This window comes from Trifolium pratense, linkage group LG1 (assembly GCF_020283565.1).
Source record: "Trifolium pratense cultivar HEN17-A07 linkage group LG1, ARS_RC_1.1, whole genome shotgun sequence".
NCBI lineage: Eukaryota > Viridiplantae > Streptophyta > Magnoliopsida > Fabales > Fabaceae > Trifolium > Trifolium pratense.
The window spans coordinates 28,606,140-28,628,160 of NC_060059.1; the positions used below are offsets into that span (position 1 = coordinate 28,606,140).

Below are 22,021 nucleotides of genomic sequence, written 5' to 3' on the forward strand. Positions count from 1 at the left end.
GATCCATTTTTTTTTTTTTGTGAAATAAAAATGTTGATTTTGGTGTTGAAATGATGCAAAAACGAGTTTAGATAGTTTTTATTAGGCTTAAATGCAGTTTTACCCCCCCTATTTTGAAAAATGCGGAATTTTACCCCCCCTATTTTAAAATGCGGAATTTTACCCCCCCTATTTTATAATTTGTTGGATTTTGCCCCCCCACCAAAATTTTGCACAAAATCTGCTTTCGAGTCACAACTTCAAAGCTACGCACAGAACTCAATTTGGATCAATAATTCACCAAACTGGTACCGAAACGACCGCAATCGAGTTAGTTTTCCACAGAATCAAACTCCACTAAATTTGGAGTTACAGAGAGAGATTAATTACTGTTTTAGTGAAGGTCTGTTCAAATTAATTATCGTATGAAACTACTACTGGTATTCTCGTCATTCCTCTCACCCTGTAGCTCATTTTTTAATACTATTAACATGTATGGAAATCTAACGAAATTACCCTTGTTGGCATTTCAATTTCGTCGAATTTGGAGTTACGATGTGTTCGGTAGACGATGTTGAATTTGAAGATCACAAGTAGATTTTTGCAGAATTAGTAATTGGACAGACCTTCACTAAAACGGTAATTAATCTCTCTCTGTAACTCCAAATTTAGTGGGGTTTGATTCTGTGGAAAGCTAACTCGATTACGGTCATTTCGGTAGCCATTTGGTGAATTATGGATCCAAATTGAGTTGTATGCGAAGCTTTGAAGTTGTGACTCGAAAGCAGATTTTTTACAGAATTTTGAGGACATACCTTCACTAAAACGGTAATTAATCTCTCTTTTTAACTTCAAATTCAGTGGGGTTTGATTATGTGGAAAGATAACTCGATTACGGTCATTTCGGTAGCCTTTTGGTGAATTATGGATTCAAATTGAGTTGTATGCGAAGCTTTGAAGTTGTGACTCGAAAGCAAATTTTTTGCAGAATTTTGGGGGACATACCTTCACTAAAACGGTAATTAATCTCTCTTTGTAACTCCAAATTCAGTGGGGTTTGATTATGTGGAAAGATAACTCGATTATGGTCATTTCGGTATCCTTTTGGTAAATTATTGATCAAAATTGAGTTGTGTGCGAAGCTTTAAAGTTGTGACTCGAAAGCAGAATTTTAGGGGGGGCAAAATCCAACAAATTATAAAACAGGGGGGGTAAAAGTCCGCGTTTTAAAACAGGGGGGGTAAAATTCCGATTTAATCAAAACAGGGGGGGCAAAACTGCATTTAAGCCTTTTTATTATTTAGAATGATCAAATTTTGAAAGTATAGACAATCTTGCTTTACTAAGGCACCCTCTGGAAGTGGACTTTCGGACAAATCATGTTCCGAATTGTACATAAGAACTGTGGCGAAATCGACCATAATGGCAAATTTTTAAGAAAATCCAGGGGAATAATACCTTTTATAAAATTTAAAAGTATTTAATTAATGTATTCATTAAATGAATTTTATTCTTAATAAGTTAAGAGTTTCAAATTTATTATTTTTTTAATTAACGTGCCAAACTTTAAAAGAATTAGCCTGTTTAATGTTTATAGTCAGGGCTGCAGTTGGCAATTGGATCGTGGTCAGATCAATGTTTTAAGAACCGGACCGGAAGTCGAACCGTTGTGACCACCGGTTTAAGGTTCAACTGGTCGGATCGGTTCAACCGTTATTGAACCATTTATATTGAACCGTTCATATAATTTTACTATAATAACAAAATATAATAGAATTTTTTTTTCTCTATAACAAACTAACAACACACAACTTAAGAAAGTAATAAATAAATAAATAAATATTAAATAAAATAAAAAGAAAAGCCACTAGGTTTGGTCTAGTGGTGAGGGATTTGGCTAGTATGTTATAGCTCATGAGTTTGATTCCCATTCATTGTAAACAAAAAAAAATAAAATAAAAAGAATAATACTTAGCTCAACAATAAGCCCAATTTATTGGTGAAAAAAGAATATACTTGACCCAAAGCCCATTTACTAAACCCTAAATATAAATATCTAATCTAGTCTTAGTATACAATACAAACAATATGCAAATGTAAGGTAATCAGCCGTCACTGTTCATCTTTCTCTTCTCAATCACGTGAGATTTTTTCATTCTTTCTTTTTCTTTCTTATTTTTTATTGGCACATCCTTTCTTATATCTCTTCTTCAAGCTCAGTCTTGTTCTTTTTCTCTCTTTTCTTTCTCTTCTTCAAGCAAATCTCTCTCTTTTCTTTTACTTTTTTAAACAAATCAGTTACTTTTATTTGTATAAAAGCAAAGGAAAATTGAATCTTTCTGGTCTTTGTATCTGTATTTCTATGTCCGGATCAATGACAAAGGCAAAGGTAAAGGCAAATCTTAATCAATGGATAAAAGGAAAAAAAAATTGACAAAAAAAAAGCGTGAAAAGGAAAAAAATAGGGGAAAAAATGTTTTTTTTTTTTTTTTTTTTTAAAGCTAGATTCCGAACCGGCCGGTTTTTTAAAACCGCCCCCGGTTCAACGGTTTGAGCGGTTCAAGGCGGTTCAGAACGGTTCCAAACAGTTTTTTTCCGGTTCTGCAGACTACCGGTTCTTAGCACTCATCCGGACCGCTGCTGTGTCCGGTTCCCGGTCGAACCGGTCGAACCGGCCGGTCCGGTCCGGTTCTTAAAACATTGGGTCAGATAGTATATTTGGAGCTTGTTTTTAAACAAATATTTTAGCCTAGAACAGGCAAATAATTTTTTTTTTGCTTAAATGCAGTTTTGTCCCCACTGTTTTGATTAAATCGGAATTTTATCCCCCTGTTTTAAAACGCGGACTTTTACCCCCCTGTTTTATAATTTTTTGGATTTTGCCCCCCCTAAAATTCTGCTTTCAAGTCATAACTTCAAAGCTTCGCACACAACCCAATTTGGATCAATAATTCACCAAACGGATATCGAAATGACCGTAATCGAGTTATCTTTCCACAGAATCAAACCCCACTAAATTTGGAGTAACAATGAGAGATTAATTACCGTTTTAGTGAAGGTATGTCCCCTAAAATTCTGCACAAAATTTGCTTTCGAGTCACAACTTCAAAGATTCGCACACAACTCAATTTGGATCAATAATTCACCAAATGGATACTGAAATGACCATAATCGAGTTAGATTTCCACATGATTAAACCCCACTAAATTTGGAGTTACAAAGAGAGATTAATTATAGTTTTAGTGAAGGTCTGTCTGATTACTAATTTTGCAGAAATCTACTTATGACCTTTAAATTCAACATCGTCTACCAAACACATCGTAACTCCAAATTTGACGAAATTTAAATGACAACAAGGGTAATTTCGTTAGTTTTACGGAAGTGTAAATACTATTGAAAAATGAGCTACAGGGTGAGAGACATGACAAAAATACCAGTAGTAGTTCCATACATTAATTGATTTGGACAGACCTTCACTAAAATGATAATTAATCTCTCTCTATAACTCCAAATTTTGTGGAGTTTGATTCTGTGGAAAACTAACTCGATTTCGGTCATTTCGGTTCCAGTTTGGTGAATTATGGATCCAAATGGAATTCTGTGCGAAGATTTGAAGTTGTGACTCGAAAGTAGATTTTGTGCAGAATATTTGGGGGACATACCTTCACTAAAACGGTAATTAATCCCTCTTTGTAACTCCAAATTTACTGGGGTTTGATTCTGTGGAAAGATAACTCGATTACGGTAATTTCGATATCTTTTTGGTGAATTATTGATTCAAATTGAGTTGTGTGCGAAGCTTTGAAGTTGTGGCTTGAAAGCAGAATTTTAGGGGGGGCAAAATCCAAAATATTATAAAACAGGGGGGGTAAAATTCCGCGTTTTAAAACAGGGGGGGTAAAATTCCGATTTAATCAAAACGGGGGGGCAAAACTGCATTTAAGCCATTTTTTTTTTATTTCATTAGTAAGGGCTATTTAGGGCCGAGTGTTATGTTTTACAAATTCTGAGTGTTTTTTTATGAAATTCTGAGTTGATTAGAGATTAAATTTTATTTTTGTCAGAGATTTAGTTGGATTGTAAAAAAATTGTGAGAGATTGAATTCGATAATCACTCTATTTTTGTTTTATTTTGTTAGATAAATAAAATGACAATATATATAGCTATTAAAAAATTAATAGCACAAGTGTATGAGTCGGATTTCTAATAAGATACTCACTTTTAAGTTAAAGGCTTAATCAGTTTATTGATTCCTTAAAGACATTTTAGGTTTTATAGTGGTCCCTTAAAAAAAAAGGTCCGGATTGGTCCCTTAAAGACACATATGTTTTTCAAATTGGTCATTTCCGTCAATTTTTTACAAAAAACGTTAGTTTTAGTTGACTGAATTGTGGATGTCTTAAGTATAAGTGGTACACCAAAAACCTTATTAATTTTTAAAATTTTAACCATTGAAATTTTTTGTTATATTTGGAGTTAAAATTTAACGGAAATGACCAATATAACAAACATATACGTCTTTAAGGGATCAATCCGGACATTTTTTTCTTTAAGGGACCAATCCAGATCTTTTTTTCTTTAAGGGATCATTGTGAAACCCAAAATATTTTTAAGGAACCGATAGACTAATTAAGCCTAAGTTAAACCATATGCTAAAGGTGGTGAATATGAAATCGGATTATGATGTTAAAATGTTAAATGCCACCATCGGTCCCCACTACCCACTTGGCTATTTCTCACCAATACCATCCTCATCAACTTTCCCTTCTAGTCATATTCTTTCATTCATGCTTAAGAAATAAAGCACTTTTCCTTATCGTGACACACTGTTTCCTTCCATTCTACTTCTCTCATCGATCAAATAATGTAAAGCAAAAAGCAATCCAAGAAAATAATCATACTGTCTACACTCTCTCGCCAAAATTATTCTCTTCCCCAAAATAATCGTTTTCTTTGGACCAAATTTCCCCCTAATAAACGTGACACATAACAAAATTAGTAAAATAATATTTTCATATAAAATATAAACAAAATTCATCTTTTTAATGTATAATTAATGTATCTGTTTATATTATAGACCAAATTCATTAATAATGCAATGAACCTAAAAATATGAATTTGCTCATATTTTATCAATGGTGTATAGGAAGACCCGAGCCAGTCTTGCAATTCATCCTGTTCCAAACGCAATGAGTTGGGTCTGAACCCATCCAAAAATAAAATAGGTTAAAAAAAACTAAATCCATTAAGAAAAATTGCATAGGAAATATCTCTAGTCAAAATTAAAGAAGCAAACACAAGAATATAATCGAAAATTCTAACACTAGTAATTACTAAATGTAATCTTATATTAAACGTGTAGGACACTCAATTTGGTCAAATAATTACATAAATTTAATCTTAGAGTGCATCTTAATTTGGTCAACGATCTCATCAACTGAAATCTCCTTATTACCAAAAACTTTATTGTTACGAGTTTTCCAAATCATCCAAATTAAAGCAAGCTAAATGACATTAAAGCTATCTTTTGAAACACAAAATCACACTTGTTGCCACAACTTCTCTCTGAATAGAATTCAAATTCTTCCACCAAACCAAAATTATTCTCCCTCATCACCCCATACTTATATGTGTTAGCACCTTAAACCGCAAACTAAGAACCCCTTCTAAGTTTCCACCACAACTCTTTTAATAATGCTAAATTAAATTCCTTAACATGCTTCACTACCAAACTTCCTTACTCCTGAGCAAAATTCATCCCAATGAATCTAATGCACTTTATCCGACTCCCCATCCCCACAAAAAATAAATAATTAAAAAGAAATTCAATTGAGAAAACATTACATGCTGAGAAAACAATACATGTGGAAACTTTGAAAAAAAGAAACCCAAAATCTTCAACTCGTCAAATGATTCTTAATGCGACCAATTAAAGATTTCCGAAAAGACAAACTTCAGAATTTGTTTTTCTACCCCAACAATTGTCAATCTATCCCAATATTAATTTTGAATGGACGAATTTACCCTAATATATAAACTAAAACCCTGAAGAAAAAAATTTGGTTACCGGAACACTTTGGAAAAAAGTGTTCTGATATGTAAATTTTTTTTTGGTTACCGGAACACTTTGGAAAAAAGTGTTCAGGTATATAAAAATTTTCTATTTTTTTTACCTGAACACTTTGAAAAAAGTGTATAGGTATGTAAAATTTTTCCAAATTTATTTTGTTACCTACGCACTTTGGAAAAAAATGTCCAGGTATGTAAAATTTTTCTAATTTTTTTTTGTTACCTGAGTACTTTGAAAAAAAGTGTGTAGGTATGTAAAATTTTTCTAAATTTATTTTGTTACCTACACACTTGGAAAAAAAGTGTTCAGGTATGTAAAATCTTTCTAATTTTTTTTGTTACCTAAACACTTTGAAAAAAAAAGTGCAGGTATGTAAAAAAAAAATTAATTTTTCCAAAGTAATAGGTAACAAAATAAATTTGAAAACTTTTACATACCTATTACTTTTGAAAAAAGTAATTTTTTTTTACATACCTACACACTTTTTTTTTTCAAAGTGTTCAGGTAACAAAAAAAAATTAGAAAAATTTTACATACCTGAACACTTTTTTTCCAAAGTGTGTAGGTAACAAAATAAATTTGGAAAAATTTTACATACCTATACACTTTTTTTCAAAGTGTTTAGGTAACAAAAAAAAATTAGAAAAATTGTACATACCTGAACACTTTTTTCCAAAGTGTGTAGGTAACAAAATAAATTTGGAAAAATTTTACATACCTACACACTTTTTTTCAAAGTGTTCAGGTAAAAAAAAATTAGAAAAATTTTATATACCTGAACACTTTTTTCCAAAGTGTTCCGGTAACAAAAAAAAAAATTTACATATCAGAACACTTTTTTCCAAAGTGTTCCGGTAACCAAATTTTTTTCTTCAGGGTTTTAGTTTATATATGAGGGTAAATTCGTCCATTCAAAATTAATGTTGGGGTAGATTGACAATTGTTAGGGTAAAAAAAAAAATCCCAAACTTCATACATTACCACCAATTAAAAAACCACGATAATAACTTCAAGAGTTTCAAGAGTTTAGTCCAGTGATATAAAGACAGGTTTTAGATCGGGAAATCCTAAATTCGAGTCTGGAGCCCCACTAACATTCTTAGGGGGAGGTAAATGTAATTATATTTGTAAGTATTTTAAGAGCCATAAAGTATTCCCTATCTTAAACCTCTCGCCTTAAATTTTTCTTAGCAAAAAAATAAAAAAAATTCAATTTTACAATGCAGAATATCATAAGCTTTCACTCCTACTAATAAACTTTTGTACAAATTTATTAGTAATATCAAATCTTGTAATTATAAAATAAAATAAAAAACAAATATCAAATCTTGTAAAATATAGAATTTTTAATTTAAGCCCCTCAAAATAAGGATAAAAAACAGTACATAAACTAAAAAAAACTAAAATTATATTAAAAAAAAGAAAAGTTTAGTTGACAAGGGCATTACGTTATATATACAACGATCAAAATTTAATCTCTACCATCCTATTTATTCACTTTAAAAGTGTAAAATTTCATTTTTTTTAGTCTAATAGTCTGGTAGCTAGAAATTTTATTTTAAAATGTTTGGTCTAGTGGTGAGGGGTTTGAGTAATATGCATGAGGTCCTGGATTCGATCATCTACTTCGTTGTAAACCAAAAAAAAAAGTGAATAAGTGAAGTGTCTCGGGTTCGAACCCTGACTCCAACATAATATATGTGATGCTCATACCAACTGAGTTAAGTTCACATGGACAAGAGTAAAATTTCTAACACCAGAGTATATTCATATTGGTTTTTGTCGGCTTATCAAAAAAATAATATTGGTTTTTGTAGATAATTCTTAATACAATCTAACCCACTTGAGTTGGTCTAGGTGTTGACTTGAGTTCTTGGAGTATTCCCTTTTAAGAACTTAGACTAGTTACAATGGTGGGTATTAAACTCCAAAATAAAAGTTGATTGCATGCATTGGTGTGTATTAATACTATGGTTGAATGAGTTGGAGGGGAGAGAGGATGAAAAAATTCAACTCGGTTGAATGGAGAGAAAAGGTGAGAAAGAGGGAAAGTGAGAGAGTGGGAAAGTGAAAAGGTGGGGGAGTGGAATGGATACGTGGCGAAAGCTGTGAGGCCACCTCCAACAAGTGTGGTTCACTTGCTCAAGAGGTAGGTGATTCTTGTTTTTTCGTTTTATTTTTTTAAATGTATATATATATGTGTAATATTTTGATTGGTTGTGTATATTTTTATTTATTCTAATACTTTCAGGGCAATTATTGCATAACATATTTTTTTCAATTTTTTTTTTTTTAATACCAAAATTCATAATTTTAAAAACTCTATAAATAGAGATATGATTTGATATACTTTCAACATAAAAAAAAACTCATTTTTATACTTCTTTCTCTAGTTTTTACTATAGTTGAGTTGTTTTTTATTATCTTAATTGAGTTAATAATAATAAAAAATTATTGTCATATTTAGTTGATAAATTAAGGAAGAATAATAATTTTAAATATTAAATATATAAAGATAATAAAGAATGTGGGGTATATGAAAGTGAGTTGGAAGAGAGAGTATTTGGTTTAAACTAAACCATTGTAGGAGTAAAAGTTGAACAATTGTTTAATTGTTATGTGGCATAGAGACAAAATGATGTGGAGTATTGGGAAGTGAAAAAATTGAGGTTTAAACTTTTAACCATTGTTGATAGTCTTAGAGCAAAAATAAAACCTCTAGCTTTAAATGAAGCCCGCAAATGGATGGTGAGATTGGTCCCTTCAGATTTGTCGGTCTTAGGATCGAATACAATTTTCCAAAAAAAATAAAAATAGAACCATGATTATTTTATCTTCTTTTAGGTTATCGGAATAATCTTTTAGTTGTACAAACTAAATAAATAGAATCATGATTTTGAGTTATACTATTCTTAATTCAAAAAAAAAAAAATGATATAAAAAAATAGTATCCTAGATTTTTTTTTTTTTAGAAATAAAATAGTATCCTAGATGCTCTTGTCTTTTTCTTCAAATCCTATTCAAAATCTATTACTGATATATTAAAATCGATTATCACCAAAGTTACTAATTTATTCTTATTACTTTAATTTTACTAAAATAAAAATAAAAATAAGATATAAGATAAATACAAAAAAAAAGATGATATCTTAAAAATAGAAACAAAACATATTATAGATTAAAACAAAATAGAACAATCTATACTCATAAAAATAGCAACAAAACAGATTATTACAATAAACTCAAGAATCTATTAAAAAAAAACGAGAATAAAATAGTCACTAAAAAGAATTATAGATAACATAAGATGAATACGCATAAAATTATGAATATATAAATAAAAACATAACAATTTCAAAAAAAAAAAAAACATAAACAATATTTTTCATAAAAAAATACTATTAACTATTAATAATCTATAGAATAATGCTAGCAACACACTCTTTAACAAACACACTCCAACACACTCTCTTTTATTGGTTGAAATTCACATGAGTCCCATAAAAAAATGTGGACCCATATAATTTTTATGGGACCCATATAAATTTTAACCAATAAATGAGAGTGTGTTTGTTAAAGAATGTGTTGCTAGCACTTCTGATAATCTGTATTTATATCTATACATAATCTTATATCTATGCATACATAATATAAAGAAAATACATGACTTTGATATGATTTTTTCATCATCCCAATTTTACCTCTTTACATGATATAAAGATGATACATGACTTTGGTATAAAATTTTCATTATCCCAATTTTTTTTTTTTTTTGGTGATATCATTATCCCAATTTTACCCTTTACAAGTTATAGTTTTTTTTAAAAAACTATTAATACAAAATAAATGGTGTAGTTACTTTTTTTAAGGAAACTTATTCAAACCTACCGTTAATACAACCCAAGTAAATCATAAAACAAAAACTTCCTCTTTGTAGTTATTTTTTTATAGGGTTATCAAAAACTGTTTTAGTTGCTTATAAAAAAATAATAATAATGTTTTAGTAGTAACAATAACAACCTAATAAGTTATATGTAATTTGTGGTGGTAAACCATTCCTTTGTGTCATAGGGAGATGAAAAATAGAAAGTTATTATACATCTATTGCTTATCTCATAACTACTGCCATTGTATATTTTTTAGTTAAGTTTTTGAAAATAACCATTCCTTTGTTTTGTTAAGTTTTTGTTGTTGCTATCTTCTCCATGTAATGATGTAGAGTTGATAACTTCATTACTGAGATTGCTGTTCACTTTTTTTTTTTTTTTTTACTTTGTTGCTATGTCCACTTTTGGGTTTGAACAATGGGAAAAAAAGAAATGCATCATGTTTTATTTTATAGTTTTTTTAAAAAAGACTTAACTTATTGTTTTATTTTATAAATTGAATAATTAATATAATTAATGATCCATTGGATTTTATTTTAAAAAGACTTAACTTATCGTTTTATTTTATAATTTTTGTTTATCGATTGGATTCAAAATTAATATAATTAATGATCCACTGAATTTTAAAAGTAAAGTGGATGAATCCAATCCAATCAATTAACAAATTTTTTACTAATGGATGGATTGGATGGATCCATCAGTGAATGAATTGGATGGATAATGGATAAATGAATTTTTTTGACACCCCTAAAATTATTGATGGTCAAGAAGAGTAAATTTGGCTTCTTAAAGATGAAAATGTTTGTAACAAAAATAAATAAATCATCCTCAAGATTATATAAAAAAATATTTTCTAGATTATCCGCTCAAGCTTCCATCAAATTTAATAATCCTAATAAAATTCCATCAGAAGATAAAAAATAAAAAATAAAACAACACAAACAACAAAACCGAACATTAAAAAAAGCACACGAATAAATAAACTTTATAAAACAATCCAACAATTCTTGTCAAAAAAGAAAAAAATATAATAAAATCCAACACTCCACCACACATTCATAACATTGTTTCTCTTTTTCCCTTTCATCCCAAACCTTTTTTCATCATCTTAAACTGAAACCGCTCCAAAACCCACCAAACCAAAAACACCAATGTCATCACCAATTCTTGTTTCCTTAGCTCTCATTCTCTCTCTCCCTTTCGTTTTCTTCTTCACCCAACATCTCCTCCCTCAATTCTCTCCTGACTCCGACGACCTCTCTCTCTTCCACCGCGCCACCACCACCACCACAACCACCGCCCACACCACCAATCACTTATCCACTAAACCTAAAATCGCTTTCCTTTTTCTCACTAACACTAACCTTACCTTCGCTCCTTTATGGGAAAAATTCTTTACTGGTAACAATCATCTCTTCAATATTTACATCCATGCCGACCCCACTTCCTCCGTCGTCTCACCTGGCGGCGTTTTTCATAACCGTTTTATTCCTTCCAAATTAACCCAACGCGCTTCTCCATCACTTATTTCGGCCACGCGCCGTTTAATAGCATCTGCTCTTTTAGATGACCCACTTAACCAATACTTTGCTTTAGTCTCACAACACTGTGTTCCGCTATTGTCGTTTCGATTCGTTTATAAATATCTTTTTAAGAATCAGTTACTGTCGTTGGCTAGTTTTACTGCTAACGACGGTAACTTTTTATACCCTAGTTTCATTGAGATTCTGGCCGATGATCAGAATCTCAATGAACGGTATAATGCTCGCGGAGAGAATATAATGTTGCCGGAGGTTCGATTTGAGGATTTTCGAGTTGGTTCGCAGTTTTTTATCTTGAATCGGAAACATGCAATGGTTGTGGTGAGAGATAAAAAGCTTTGGAAGAAGTTCAGGTTGCCTTGTGTAAATGTGTATTCTTGTTATCCAGAGGAGCATTATTTTCCTACCCTTTTGTCAATGGAAGATCCAAATGGGTGTACTGGTTTTACACTGACAAGAGTTAATTGGACTGGTTGTTGGGATGGACATCCACATCTTTATACTCCAGAGGAGGTTTCACCGGAGCTTGTTCGACAGTTGAGGGTATCAAATTCAAGTTATTCTTATCTATTTGCGAGGAAATTCTCGCCGGAATCTCTTGCGCCGTTGATGGATATAGCTGATGATGTCATTTTCCGGGATTGAAGCTTGCTTGGTTAGTACAATGCACACTTTGACAACATTTTTTTTGTTAAAAAGTACAGTACTATCATATTTCTGGTTTTTTTAACTTCAGTGTTTAAATTTGAGTGTTATTATTTTTGGTGTTTTATAATTGCATAAATAATCTGAATTGATTAGGGGTCATTTGAACTTTGTTTAAACCTGATAGGAATAAAGGAAACAAATGGATCTGGATTGTCTGACTTTTGAAGTGTGGGACTTAGTGATTAGATGAGAGATAATAGTGATTAAAATAAGTTTGTGTATGAGAGAGAATGGTCACTAGTCACTAAAGAGAGATAGAGCATGACTACCTCTCCTTAATGTTGGACAATCCCTTTGGATAAAATGGACCCATAGTCCATGGGACCCAAAAGATGTATGTTGTACCTGCTTCAGGTAGTAGGTGATATCGGTCATAGATTTCTGATCAAACGGCTCCTATTTAAGATTAAGAAGTCAGATTTAACTGTTTAATGCAATATTCAAATTCAGTTATTCAATATCAATTACTGCGTCCACTCAGTAACCGTGTGAAATCCAAACCCGATTCGATGCACTAGTAGAATCACACAGTTGCGTGCAGTAGGAAATCTCTACTTAGTGCAACTCAGAGAATCTCTGTTATTGGATTAAAGTAGGACAATTATGCTCATACGAACTTAAACTACATTGCAAAATCTGGATCAAACCGACTAAAATATGTAACTGTGTCATGCAGTTAACACATCACACAGTAACAATGGAAAATCCATTTTTAGAAAAAGGCTTGTAGTTTAAGAACTACCAAACAAAGAGAGTAGAGACTTTGAATAATGTAATCTGTAGTATCTTAAGTTTAAACCATTTAATTCAGCCCCTAAACTGAAATAATTTAGTGACAACAAAGTATGGCTTTTAGTCTATGTTGGACTCTTTGTGTGGTTGATATAGAGGTTACAGGCTGTCAAGATTCCGTGTCCTTCTTTTATTCTAATTTTGTTACATAACCTGCTCTATCACCTTCTAATTTGTTTGGTTGTACTTTACTGTAGTGGAGCCAACACCACTACTGATAGCTGCACTTCATGAGTTGGCACTGTTCATACTAGTACTTTAGGGTGATTAATGTTGGATATTTGAGTTAGATAAAGTAGTGAGTTATTTTGGGTTACTTGAATTGACAATAAGTTTGACAGAATCACGGTGTGCCACTGTGATATTGGCATAAACTATACAAATTCAACTAAGTGTATGTTTGGTATCATGGTCTCGGTGAGTATGTCAGAATCACGATAACCCACTATTATACCAAACATAGGATGACGCTGCCACATGATTTGTTTGAACTCATTGTGATTCCAAATATGCATCAAAGAGTTGTGTGCAAAATTATACTTGTTAATCTGTTAAAATTGTGTGAACCAAAACGATTTTTTTTCACTCTCTCATAAGTATATACACTTTGAAAGGAAAGAGAGAGAGAGATGGAAAAATAATAGAGAAAAAAAGTGTGAGAAATGTGTTGAGTGATCTGATGGAAAAGAAAGAAAAATAAAAGAATCAGGGTATGAATTATGAAAAAATCAATATTGTTCGTAAGAGAAGTAATTATAAGACATTTGAATTTGAAAAACTGTGGTTTACTTTACACACATAAATTCACTTTTGAGATTGATCCACCCTTCAATTAATTTTGAGAGTAGTTGGTTTCTGTAATATAATAACCAATTTGTTACTCATTTTCTATTTTTGCTTTTGTTTGTTGAAAATAATGGATTAAGGAAACTTTATTTTATTTTACTCACAAATTGTTGAGTTGACTAAAGAGAGAAAAAGATATATTGTTAGTTAATTGAAATGGGAGTTCAGTAATGAGTTAGGTATTAGCAGTATGGAAAAACATATACTATTATAAGTCTCCCATTATCCCTTAACCATTTGGTCCAGGATTCGACTTCTGACCGGTGTGCATATGGAAAAACATTTGTTGAGAGAGGACAACCCCTTAAATGGTCAGTTACCTCGAGGGATTAGTTACACGGGGAGAATACCTCGGTTTATCGAAAACAGTGAGAAAGAGATATTATTAGGTATTAGCATAATCATTGATCTAACAGGAAGAGCTTTGGTTCAACAATCAAAATAAAAAACACTAAATGAAACTTTGACATACAAAAATAACTTATTAGGAAACAAATGTTTGTATGAAACATAGTCAGATTCTTTTGGCTTGTTGTCTTCCATATGATTTGTGATTTGTCTCTTGTGTAATAAAGTTATATAATTCACTTTCTTAGTAAAATATAAGAAGAAAGACGTGTTATTCCTGTCTCATATAGGAGGCCACTAACTATGCACAAATTTGGTTATAACCTAGAACAAATTAGACCAACTTTTTTGTTTCCATTACTAAACCCTAAAACGGCTCTGTTTGCTTGGGATACTCTTTTTTGCTACTCGTCAAAATAATTCCCTCAAACTTAACGGCTCTGTTTGTTCATCACAAATCAAGGCTGCCTTTGAGAAATTCTCTCTTGTTTCTGTTCTTGTCTCGTCTTGTTCATCACAAAATCACGGTTGTCTTGCACAACCCTTGTTCACAACAACTATTCACTAAGGTTCCAGCATTGCTTCGGTTCTGCCATCATCCTTCGCAAGCCCAAAATGTTTCTTTTTTTTTTTCACTCTTTTTTCATCCAAAGGTTTTTTTTTTTTTTTTTTTATTTATTTTTTATTTTTCTTTCTTTATTTTCATCTTAACATAGAAACCACCGCTCTATTCCTTTCTAGGGTTTCACTGAACTCACTCACTCTATTGCATTCTTCCCTTTTTAGCAATGAAGATTGATGTCTTCCCTACAAATTCTCAGATGATTTAGGAGTCTTTGTGATTGATCATGACACCACTCAACTTCATGCCATTGCAGAGATGTGTTTTCAATGTAACTATACAGTTATCACATGCACTCTGTCTTCGTTTGCCCTACATCTTTTGAAAGAAACATAGGGTCGTTGTTTTGATTTCATACTAATTGAAGCTCAAATGCCGGATATGGTTTCGTACCAGTTTTTGCAACGTGTTACATACAAGAAATCAAAATTCCGGTCATTATAATATGTGCTGATGACACAACAAGTGCAAAGATGAAGGTTATTGAAAAAGGAGCTTGTGATTATTGGCTAAAGCGTTTGAATGTGAATCATATCTACACATGTGACAACATGTTGCGACAATTCAACAACATGATCAAATTATTCAAAGAATCTTTGAGTTAAAAACAGGACAAAAACTAATGAAGAGAGATGAAGATAGTGAAACAAAAAAAAAAACAAAGAAGAATCGGGTATCATGGCGGTCATCACCAAGACTTCAAGAATTTTTTGGGTGATGACTGTCATGATACCCGATTCTTTTTTGTTTCTTTTGTTTCATTTTCTTCATCTCTCTTCATTAGTTTTTGTCCTGTTTTTACCTAAAATATTCTTTGAATTTGATCATGTTTTTGAATTGTTGCCACATATTGTTGATATGATTCACATTCAAAGGCTTTAGCCAATAATCACAAGCTCCTTTTTCAATAGCATTCATCCTTTCACTTGTTGTGTTATCAGCACACATCATAATGACTGGAATTTTGATTTCTTGTGTAACACGTTGCAAAAACTGGTACGAATCCATGTCCGACATTTGAGCTTCAATTAGTATGACATCAAAAAAACGACCATTTGTTTCTCTCAAAAGATGTAGGGCAAAAGAAGCCACAATGCATGTGGTAACTCTATAGTTGCATTGAAAACACATATTCGCAATGACATGAAGTTGAGTGGTGTCATGATCAATCACAAAGACTCTTAAACCCTCTGGAAGTTGGTATGGAAGGTCATCAATCTCCATTGCTAAAAAGGGAATAATGTAATAGAGTGAGTTCAGTGAAACCCTAGAAAGGAATAGAGCGGTGGTTTATATGTGCCTTCTTCAATAGATCTAAAATCATTTAACTATTTCTCTCTCGTAATTTTGTTTTCTTTTCACTTTTTCAGGGCATCTTTATTGGTATTGGGAAGCGAGAAACTCATGTTGATTGATGCACAATGCCAGTGTTTTATTGATGTGTATAGAAAATCTAGTTTCGTCAATTGTAAAGTTTAGTAGTATTTTCTTCAATGTGAATGTAGGTTTTAGCGTGGATTGCGCAAAGGAAAATATGGTCTCCAAAGGAGTCCGCCTCCGTGCAAGATATATTTAGTAAAATGTATGCACAACTTCTATCCTTAGAAAATCTAAGATGGAAATAGATTTTATATGTTCTGGTCATCGAATCTCGTGTACAAAACAAAATGAAAACAGGCAATTTCCAAGTTATTTTCCCTTTGTTATCTTTACTTTGTTACCATCCTTTCATCCCCTCTGAAAAATTAATTTGACTCGAAAATGGAAAGTAAAGATAAAATAAAAAAATGTGCGGATGTACTTTTCACACACTCTAAAAAACCACTTCGGATGCATTTGTAAAAAAAATAGTTTTTGTTTTCAAAATTGTGTGCCACTGTTTTTGTTGCAAACCAAATGTACATACATGATACTGTTGTTTTGCTTTGATTTTTTGTGGCTGTTGCTTTTAACTTTTGCTAACCACTTTAATTTAGAATTTTATATTAAACAAAAATAAGAAAATTGTCTTAAGATCTAAATCATTTAATCTTAATCAGAGGGTTCTAAATCGCTAATTGTATGTAATTTGACTGCACATGATCCAATTTTGTATTTTTGTGTTGAAGAAGAGCTCAGTTAAAACTTTAGTAACTACTTTATAAATCACACTGCAAAGAGTAATTGTTCAAGACCATATGTATATACACTTTGAAAGGAAATTGTGAGGGATGTGTTGAGTGATCTGATGGAAAAGAAAGAGGTGTAAGAATCAATTCGTTACTCATTTTCTATTTTTGCTTTTGTTTGTTGAAAATAATGGATTAAGGAAAGTTTATTTTACACACAAATTGTTGAGTTGACTAAAGAGAGGAAAAGAGATATTGTTAGTTAACTGAAATGGGAGTTCAGTGATGAGTTAGGTATTAGCAGTATGGAAAAACATATATACTATTATTATATGTCTCCCATTACCTGAGTCCCTTAACCATTTGTTTCAGGATTATACCTCAGTTACCTCAAAGGATTAGTCTCTATAGTTGCGTGCAGAGAATACCTCGGTTGTCCAAAAAAGTTAGAAAAAGAGATATTGTTATTTGTTAGGTATGAGCACAGTAATGACTAATGAGTTAGGTATTAGCATAGTCACTAATCTAACAGGAAGAGGTTTGGTATTAGCATAGTCACTGATCTAACAGGACGTGTTATTCCTGTCTCATATAGGTCACTAACTATGCACAAATTTGGTTATAACTTAAAACAATTTAGACCAACTTTTTTGTTTCCATATTCCATTGTAAATTGTGAGTAATGAGATGCTTTTACAGCACTTCTAATTAATAAAGTTCACATTCACAACTGTTATTGTGAGTCATTGATTTGATCATAACTTCATAATTTATATGTATAAATTCTAAATGCTTTTTGAAATCATTCAACTGAATAGTGTATGTTGAGGTATAGCCATATGTTTCACTAAAATTACAAAACAAAGTAATATGCACAGAGCCAAAGAAAGATCTATTTCAGACGTTTTTAACTTATGAATCAATACAACTAGGATTTAATTGATATGCGCTCACAGTGTAGGTTCTTTTTATAGGTTAAATCAATCATATTCATAACCGTTAGATCTTTAAACATATTTGACTTTAATCATATTTACCCTAGAAGTCATAAAAATGGTGGTTTGTGATTGATTGACAATGTAAAAAGTTTTACACTAACAATGTATCAAAATTAATCTGATACAATAATTTAAAATTCATCAAGTAATTTTTTGTCAATGGTTGTTTGAGGTTAGAGTTACACAATATAGCCAAATCTTTGGATTGTCAAGTTCCATCTGAATATAGGATATGATTTGTGAATGCTGAATGGTCATTTTCGGATCCTACACTTAACAGCCAAATTGTTGAAAGTTGTAGCTTGCTCACTATGTGGAAATGAGATCTTCACTAGATCTCCTAACTTAAAAAAATATGTTAGTTCTTGATATGTGCCTTCTTCAATAGATCTAAAGTCATTTTACTATTCCTCTCGAGTAATTTTGTTTTCTTTTACTCTTTTTCAGGGCGTCTTTATTGGTATTGGGAAGCGAGAAATTCTTGTTGATGCACAATGCCAGTGTTTTATTGATGTGTATAGAAAATCTAGTTTCGTCAATTGTAAAGTTTAGTAGTATTATCTTCAATGTGAATGTAGGTCTTAGTGTGGATTGCACAAAGGAAAAGATGGTCTCCGAAGGAGGCCGCCTCCGTGCAAGATATATTTCGTAAAATGGTATGCATAACTTGCATCCTTAGAAAATCTAAGATGGAAATAGATTTTATATGTAGTGGTCACCGAATCTCATGTACAAAACAAAAGTGAAAACAGGCAATAGCCATTTTATTTTCCCCTTGTCATCTTTGTTATCTTTACTTTGTTACCATCCTTTCATCCGTCTCCCACAAATTAATTTGACTTGAAAATCAAAAGTAAAAATAAAATAAATGTGCGGACGTACTTTTCACACAATCTAAAACCACTTCGGATGCATGTGTAAAAAAAAAGTTTTTGTGCCGTTTAGACGTGTACTTTCAAACACAAATATAACTTTTATCGTGTCTGAAAATACACTTAAGGTGCTTTTTTAACAACACATGTTGAATTTTTTTTCTCAAAATTGTGTGGCAGTGTTTTTGTGGCAAACCAAAAGTACACTATCCATGGTACTATTGTTACTTTGATTTTTTATGGCTGTTGCTCTTACTGTGAAATTTCAGGCTCATTGGTAAGATGTTGCTGTTTGGGAATATTGCAAAATAGAAAGACAGCTATACCCAACCTATAATCAAATTCTCAATGATATATACTGTTCTTTTGAAGCAAAATTCTCAATCTTTTAAAAGACACCAAATAAGGTTCATTATAGAGTAAGTTGATAGAAAGACAGATACTGTTACTTTGCTTTGGTATTTTTGTGTTGAAGAAGAGCTCAGTTAAAACTTTAGTAACCGCTATAAATCAAATTGGAAAGAGTAATTGTTGGAAATTGGACTTTAGTAACCAACTTTATACACTACATTGTAAAAGCCTTATATTTTGGAATGAGAGTAAATAGAACACATGCAAGTAAGATGGGAAGTGGTGTTACCAATTGCGGACGGGTGAGTAATGCTTAATAACGTGCCCCTGGGAGGGGGACAATAGCTGGAAACGGGCGCTAATACCTTGTAGGCTGAGGAGCGAAAGGAGGAATCCACCCAAACAGGAGCTCACGTCTTATTAGCTAGTTGGTGAGGTAATAGTTTAAGCAAGGCGATGATCACTAGTTGGTCCGAGAGGATGATCAACCACATTGGGACTGAGACAAGGTTCAGACTCCTACTGAAGGTAGCTACAGAAATTTTCTGCAATGGGCGAAAGCCTGATAGAGCAATGCCACGTGGAGGTAAAATTTAAAGGCAGACACATATAGTATGGGTAACATAGGAGACAATTCTATTTTTAATCTTAATTATTTGCCTAAAAAATAGCCTATTTACGTGACTATTAGAGCATCTCCGATAAGGGTATCTAAGAGAATTTCTTAGACTAATGATACGGTACCTTAATTTTTTTATCATTGGAGTTCTATGACATGGCACAGAAGGTATCAAAGTTGATGATACCGGTACCTTATCATCAATTTAATGTTATCATTATTTTTAATTTTTGTATATAAATCCAATTTAATAGCTTCCATATATGTCAAAAGATTACCGTTTGTCATTAATGTATGATACTCAAAAAGTGGTATCATCATTGAGTAAAATATGTATGAGTTGCATAAATATTACATGGCATTGTAGAGACTACTTGTTAGTAATGTATGATACTCAAAGTAGTATCACCATTAGATATGCTCTTATCTCTCATCACATCAAACGTAAAAAAAACGTCTAATTTGATTTTTCTTTTTCAAACAAATCTCTAATTTGATTGTTACAATTTAGAATTATTTTTTTAATAAACAGCAAAATAAATTTTATATAATCCTTGTTTTCCATAGCCGCCGCCCTCACCTTAACCTAGTTTTTTTTTCTTCTTGATCTATCAAGGAGGGGTGGTTTTAGGGTCAATTTTTGACCCAAAATCACCCCTCATAATTGTTTTTCATTTTCTTTTTTATTTAAATAAGTGATCTTCACATTGATCAAGTTTTTCTTTTGTATTTTCTTTTTTGTGATTTCGCCGTCTGAGTGCGGCGTTGTGTTGTTCGTCGTCTTGTGCGACGTTTTTGTTGTCCCGTATTGTGCGGTGTTCATTTGATTTCTATTGAAAAGATCGGCTTCAGTCAACTACAGATTCAACCAATGATTTGGGCTTCAACGCTGCAGATCCGGAGGCATGGATACTTTGGTGATTTTAACTTTATCATATTATTTGTTGTAGGCATTTTGCCGTTGTATGCTATTAACTCGGATGCTGTGAGTTTTGTTCGCAGATTCATCCTTTATGTTTTTAGCGATGTTGATTATGTGGTTGTATTTCATGTAATCTATCAATTTGAATGAATGAATATCATTTTGTTATTGTCAAAAAAAATCATATAGGCACATACCTATGTATCATACTTTTTTAGTTTTTTTTTTTTAAGCCTTGAAACTAAGTAAATGCATCAAAATAATTGGAAACCCAACTAATGAACTCCATATCTATAAAAATTAAATGCACTTTAATTTCTAAGGTATCAATATTATTGAAAACAAATATCACGATAAAATATGCTATTAATGTGTAACAATTATATTAATTTTCCAATCAAATAAATAGTCAACTGTGTCACTCAATTTGGGACAGAGGGATTATTCACTACTTTATCGATATAAATAAAGCGCTAAACTTTGTTTGATACTCACTTGATCAACCACTTGGTCTTGAAAAAACAAATGAGAGATATACACCAATCAAGAGGGGATATTGTTTTAAATGTTGCATCACTTTGCAGAGAATTAACTTTAACCGCTAATTAATACAAGACTTTTGATTTCACTATATTTATATTTTGATTTTGATTTCATTTTATTTTTATACTTGCAATTTTAATCATAATAATTTAAATCATATCGCTAACGCTCTACAAAATCCGTGCAACGCACGGGTCGGAATCTAATTTAACTAAAAAAATTGTAGTTTTTCACCCTAGTCACTTCAACATAAACAAATCATCATTTTTGAGGTCAAATAAATAAGTAGCGACAAAAATTGTAATAAAGTACGAATCTTGAGAACCAGAAATAGCAATTTAAAAATGGGGATATAAATTTCAGGCTTTGTGTTCTCCAAGTTGTACATGGTGCATAAGTAGTGATTTATATTATAACGAATACGAATTTTATAAAATTCATCGTTGGATTGAAAGTTTATATTATATAGATCATTTATAAAAAATTTGAAATTTTTTGAAAATCATTTGCTATGTTATTAAGACTCATCAAAATTAACGGTTTATGGATTTTTATTGAATACCGTTAATTTTGTTTGGTCTTAATAATATATTAAATGATTTTCAAAAAAATTCAAATTTTTTATAGATACTCTATATGATATAAACTTTCAGTCAAACGATAAATTTTGCAAAATTCATATTTGTTATAATATAAATCGCTACTTATGCACCATACACAACTTGAAGGACTCGCTCATGTTAAAATTCGCCATAAGTTTCAATTTGAGATAGAATCAGAATAGCACATAACCCGAATTGAATACTCAATTTAT

The 22,021-nt window shown here is 31.5% G+C and overlaps 2 protein-coding genes across 3 annotated transcripts; one reads left to right on the forward strand and one right to left on the reverse strand.

Annotated features, from left to right (window-relative positions):
• The first annotated feature begins 10,948 nt into the window (after positions 1 to 10,948).
• On the forward strand, positions 10,949 to 18,681 carry LOC123909886 (glycosyltransferase BC10-like). 2 transcript variants are annotated; one of them, XM_045960825.1, is made up of 2 exons: positions 10,949 to 12,133; positions 18,348 to 18,681. In XM_045960825.1, exon 1 carries the CDS (start codon positions 11,089 to 11,091, stop codon positions 12,121 to 12,123), a length of 1,035 nt encoding a protein of 344 aa, XP_045816781.1. In that variant the 5' UTR covers positions 10,949 to 11,088; the 3' UTR covers positions 12,124 to 12,133; positions 18,348 to 18,681. The 2 variants fall into 2 exon arrangements, with proteins under 2 accessions (XP_045816781.1, XP_045816774.1); XM_045960818.1 differs by lacking the exon at positions 18,348 to 18,681 and adding an exon at positions 16,165 to 16,500 and having other exon boundaries at positions 10,950 to 12,133.
• LOC123891761 (two-component response regulator ORR26-like) lies at positions 15,593 to 16,018 on the reverse strand. The gene has a single exon (XM_045941659.1). It carries the CDS (start codon positions 16,016 to 16,018, stop codon positions 15,593 to 15,595), a length of 426 nt encoding a protein of 141 aa, XP_045797615.1.
• Positions 18,682 to 22,021: the final 3,340 nt, after the last annotated feature.

Bases quoted from the DNA above. Each gene is read 5' to 3' on its own strand.
- LOC123891761 (XM_045941659.1), bottom strand. From the start codon at position 16,018: ATGGAGATTGATGACCTTCCATACCAACTTCCAGAGGGTTTAAGAGTC.
- LOC123909886 (XM_045960825.1), top strand. From the start codon at position 11,089: ATGTCATCACCAATTCTTGTTTCCTTAGCTCTCATTCTCTCTCTCCCT.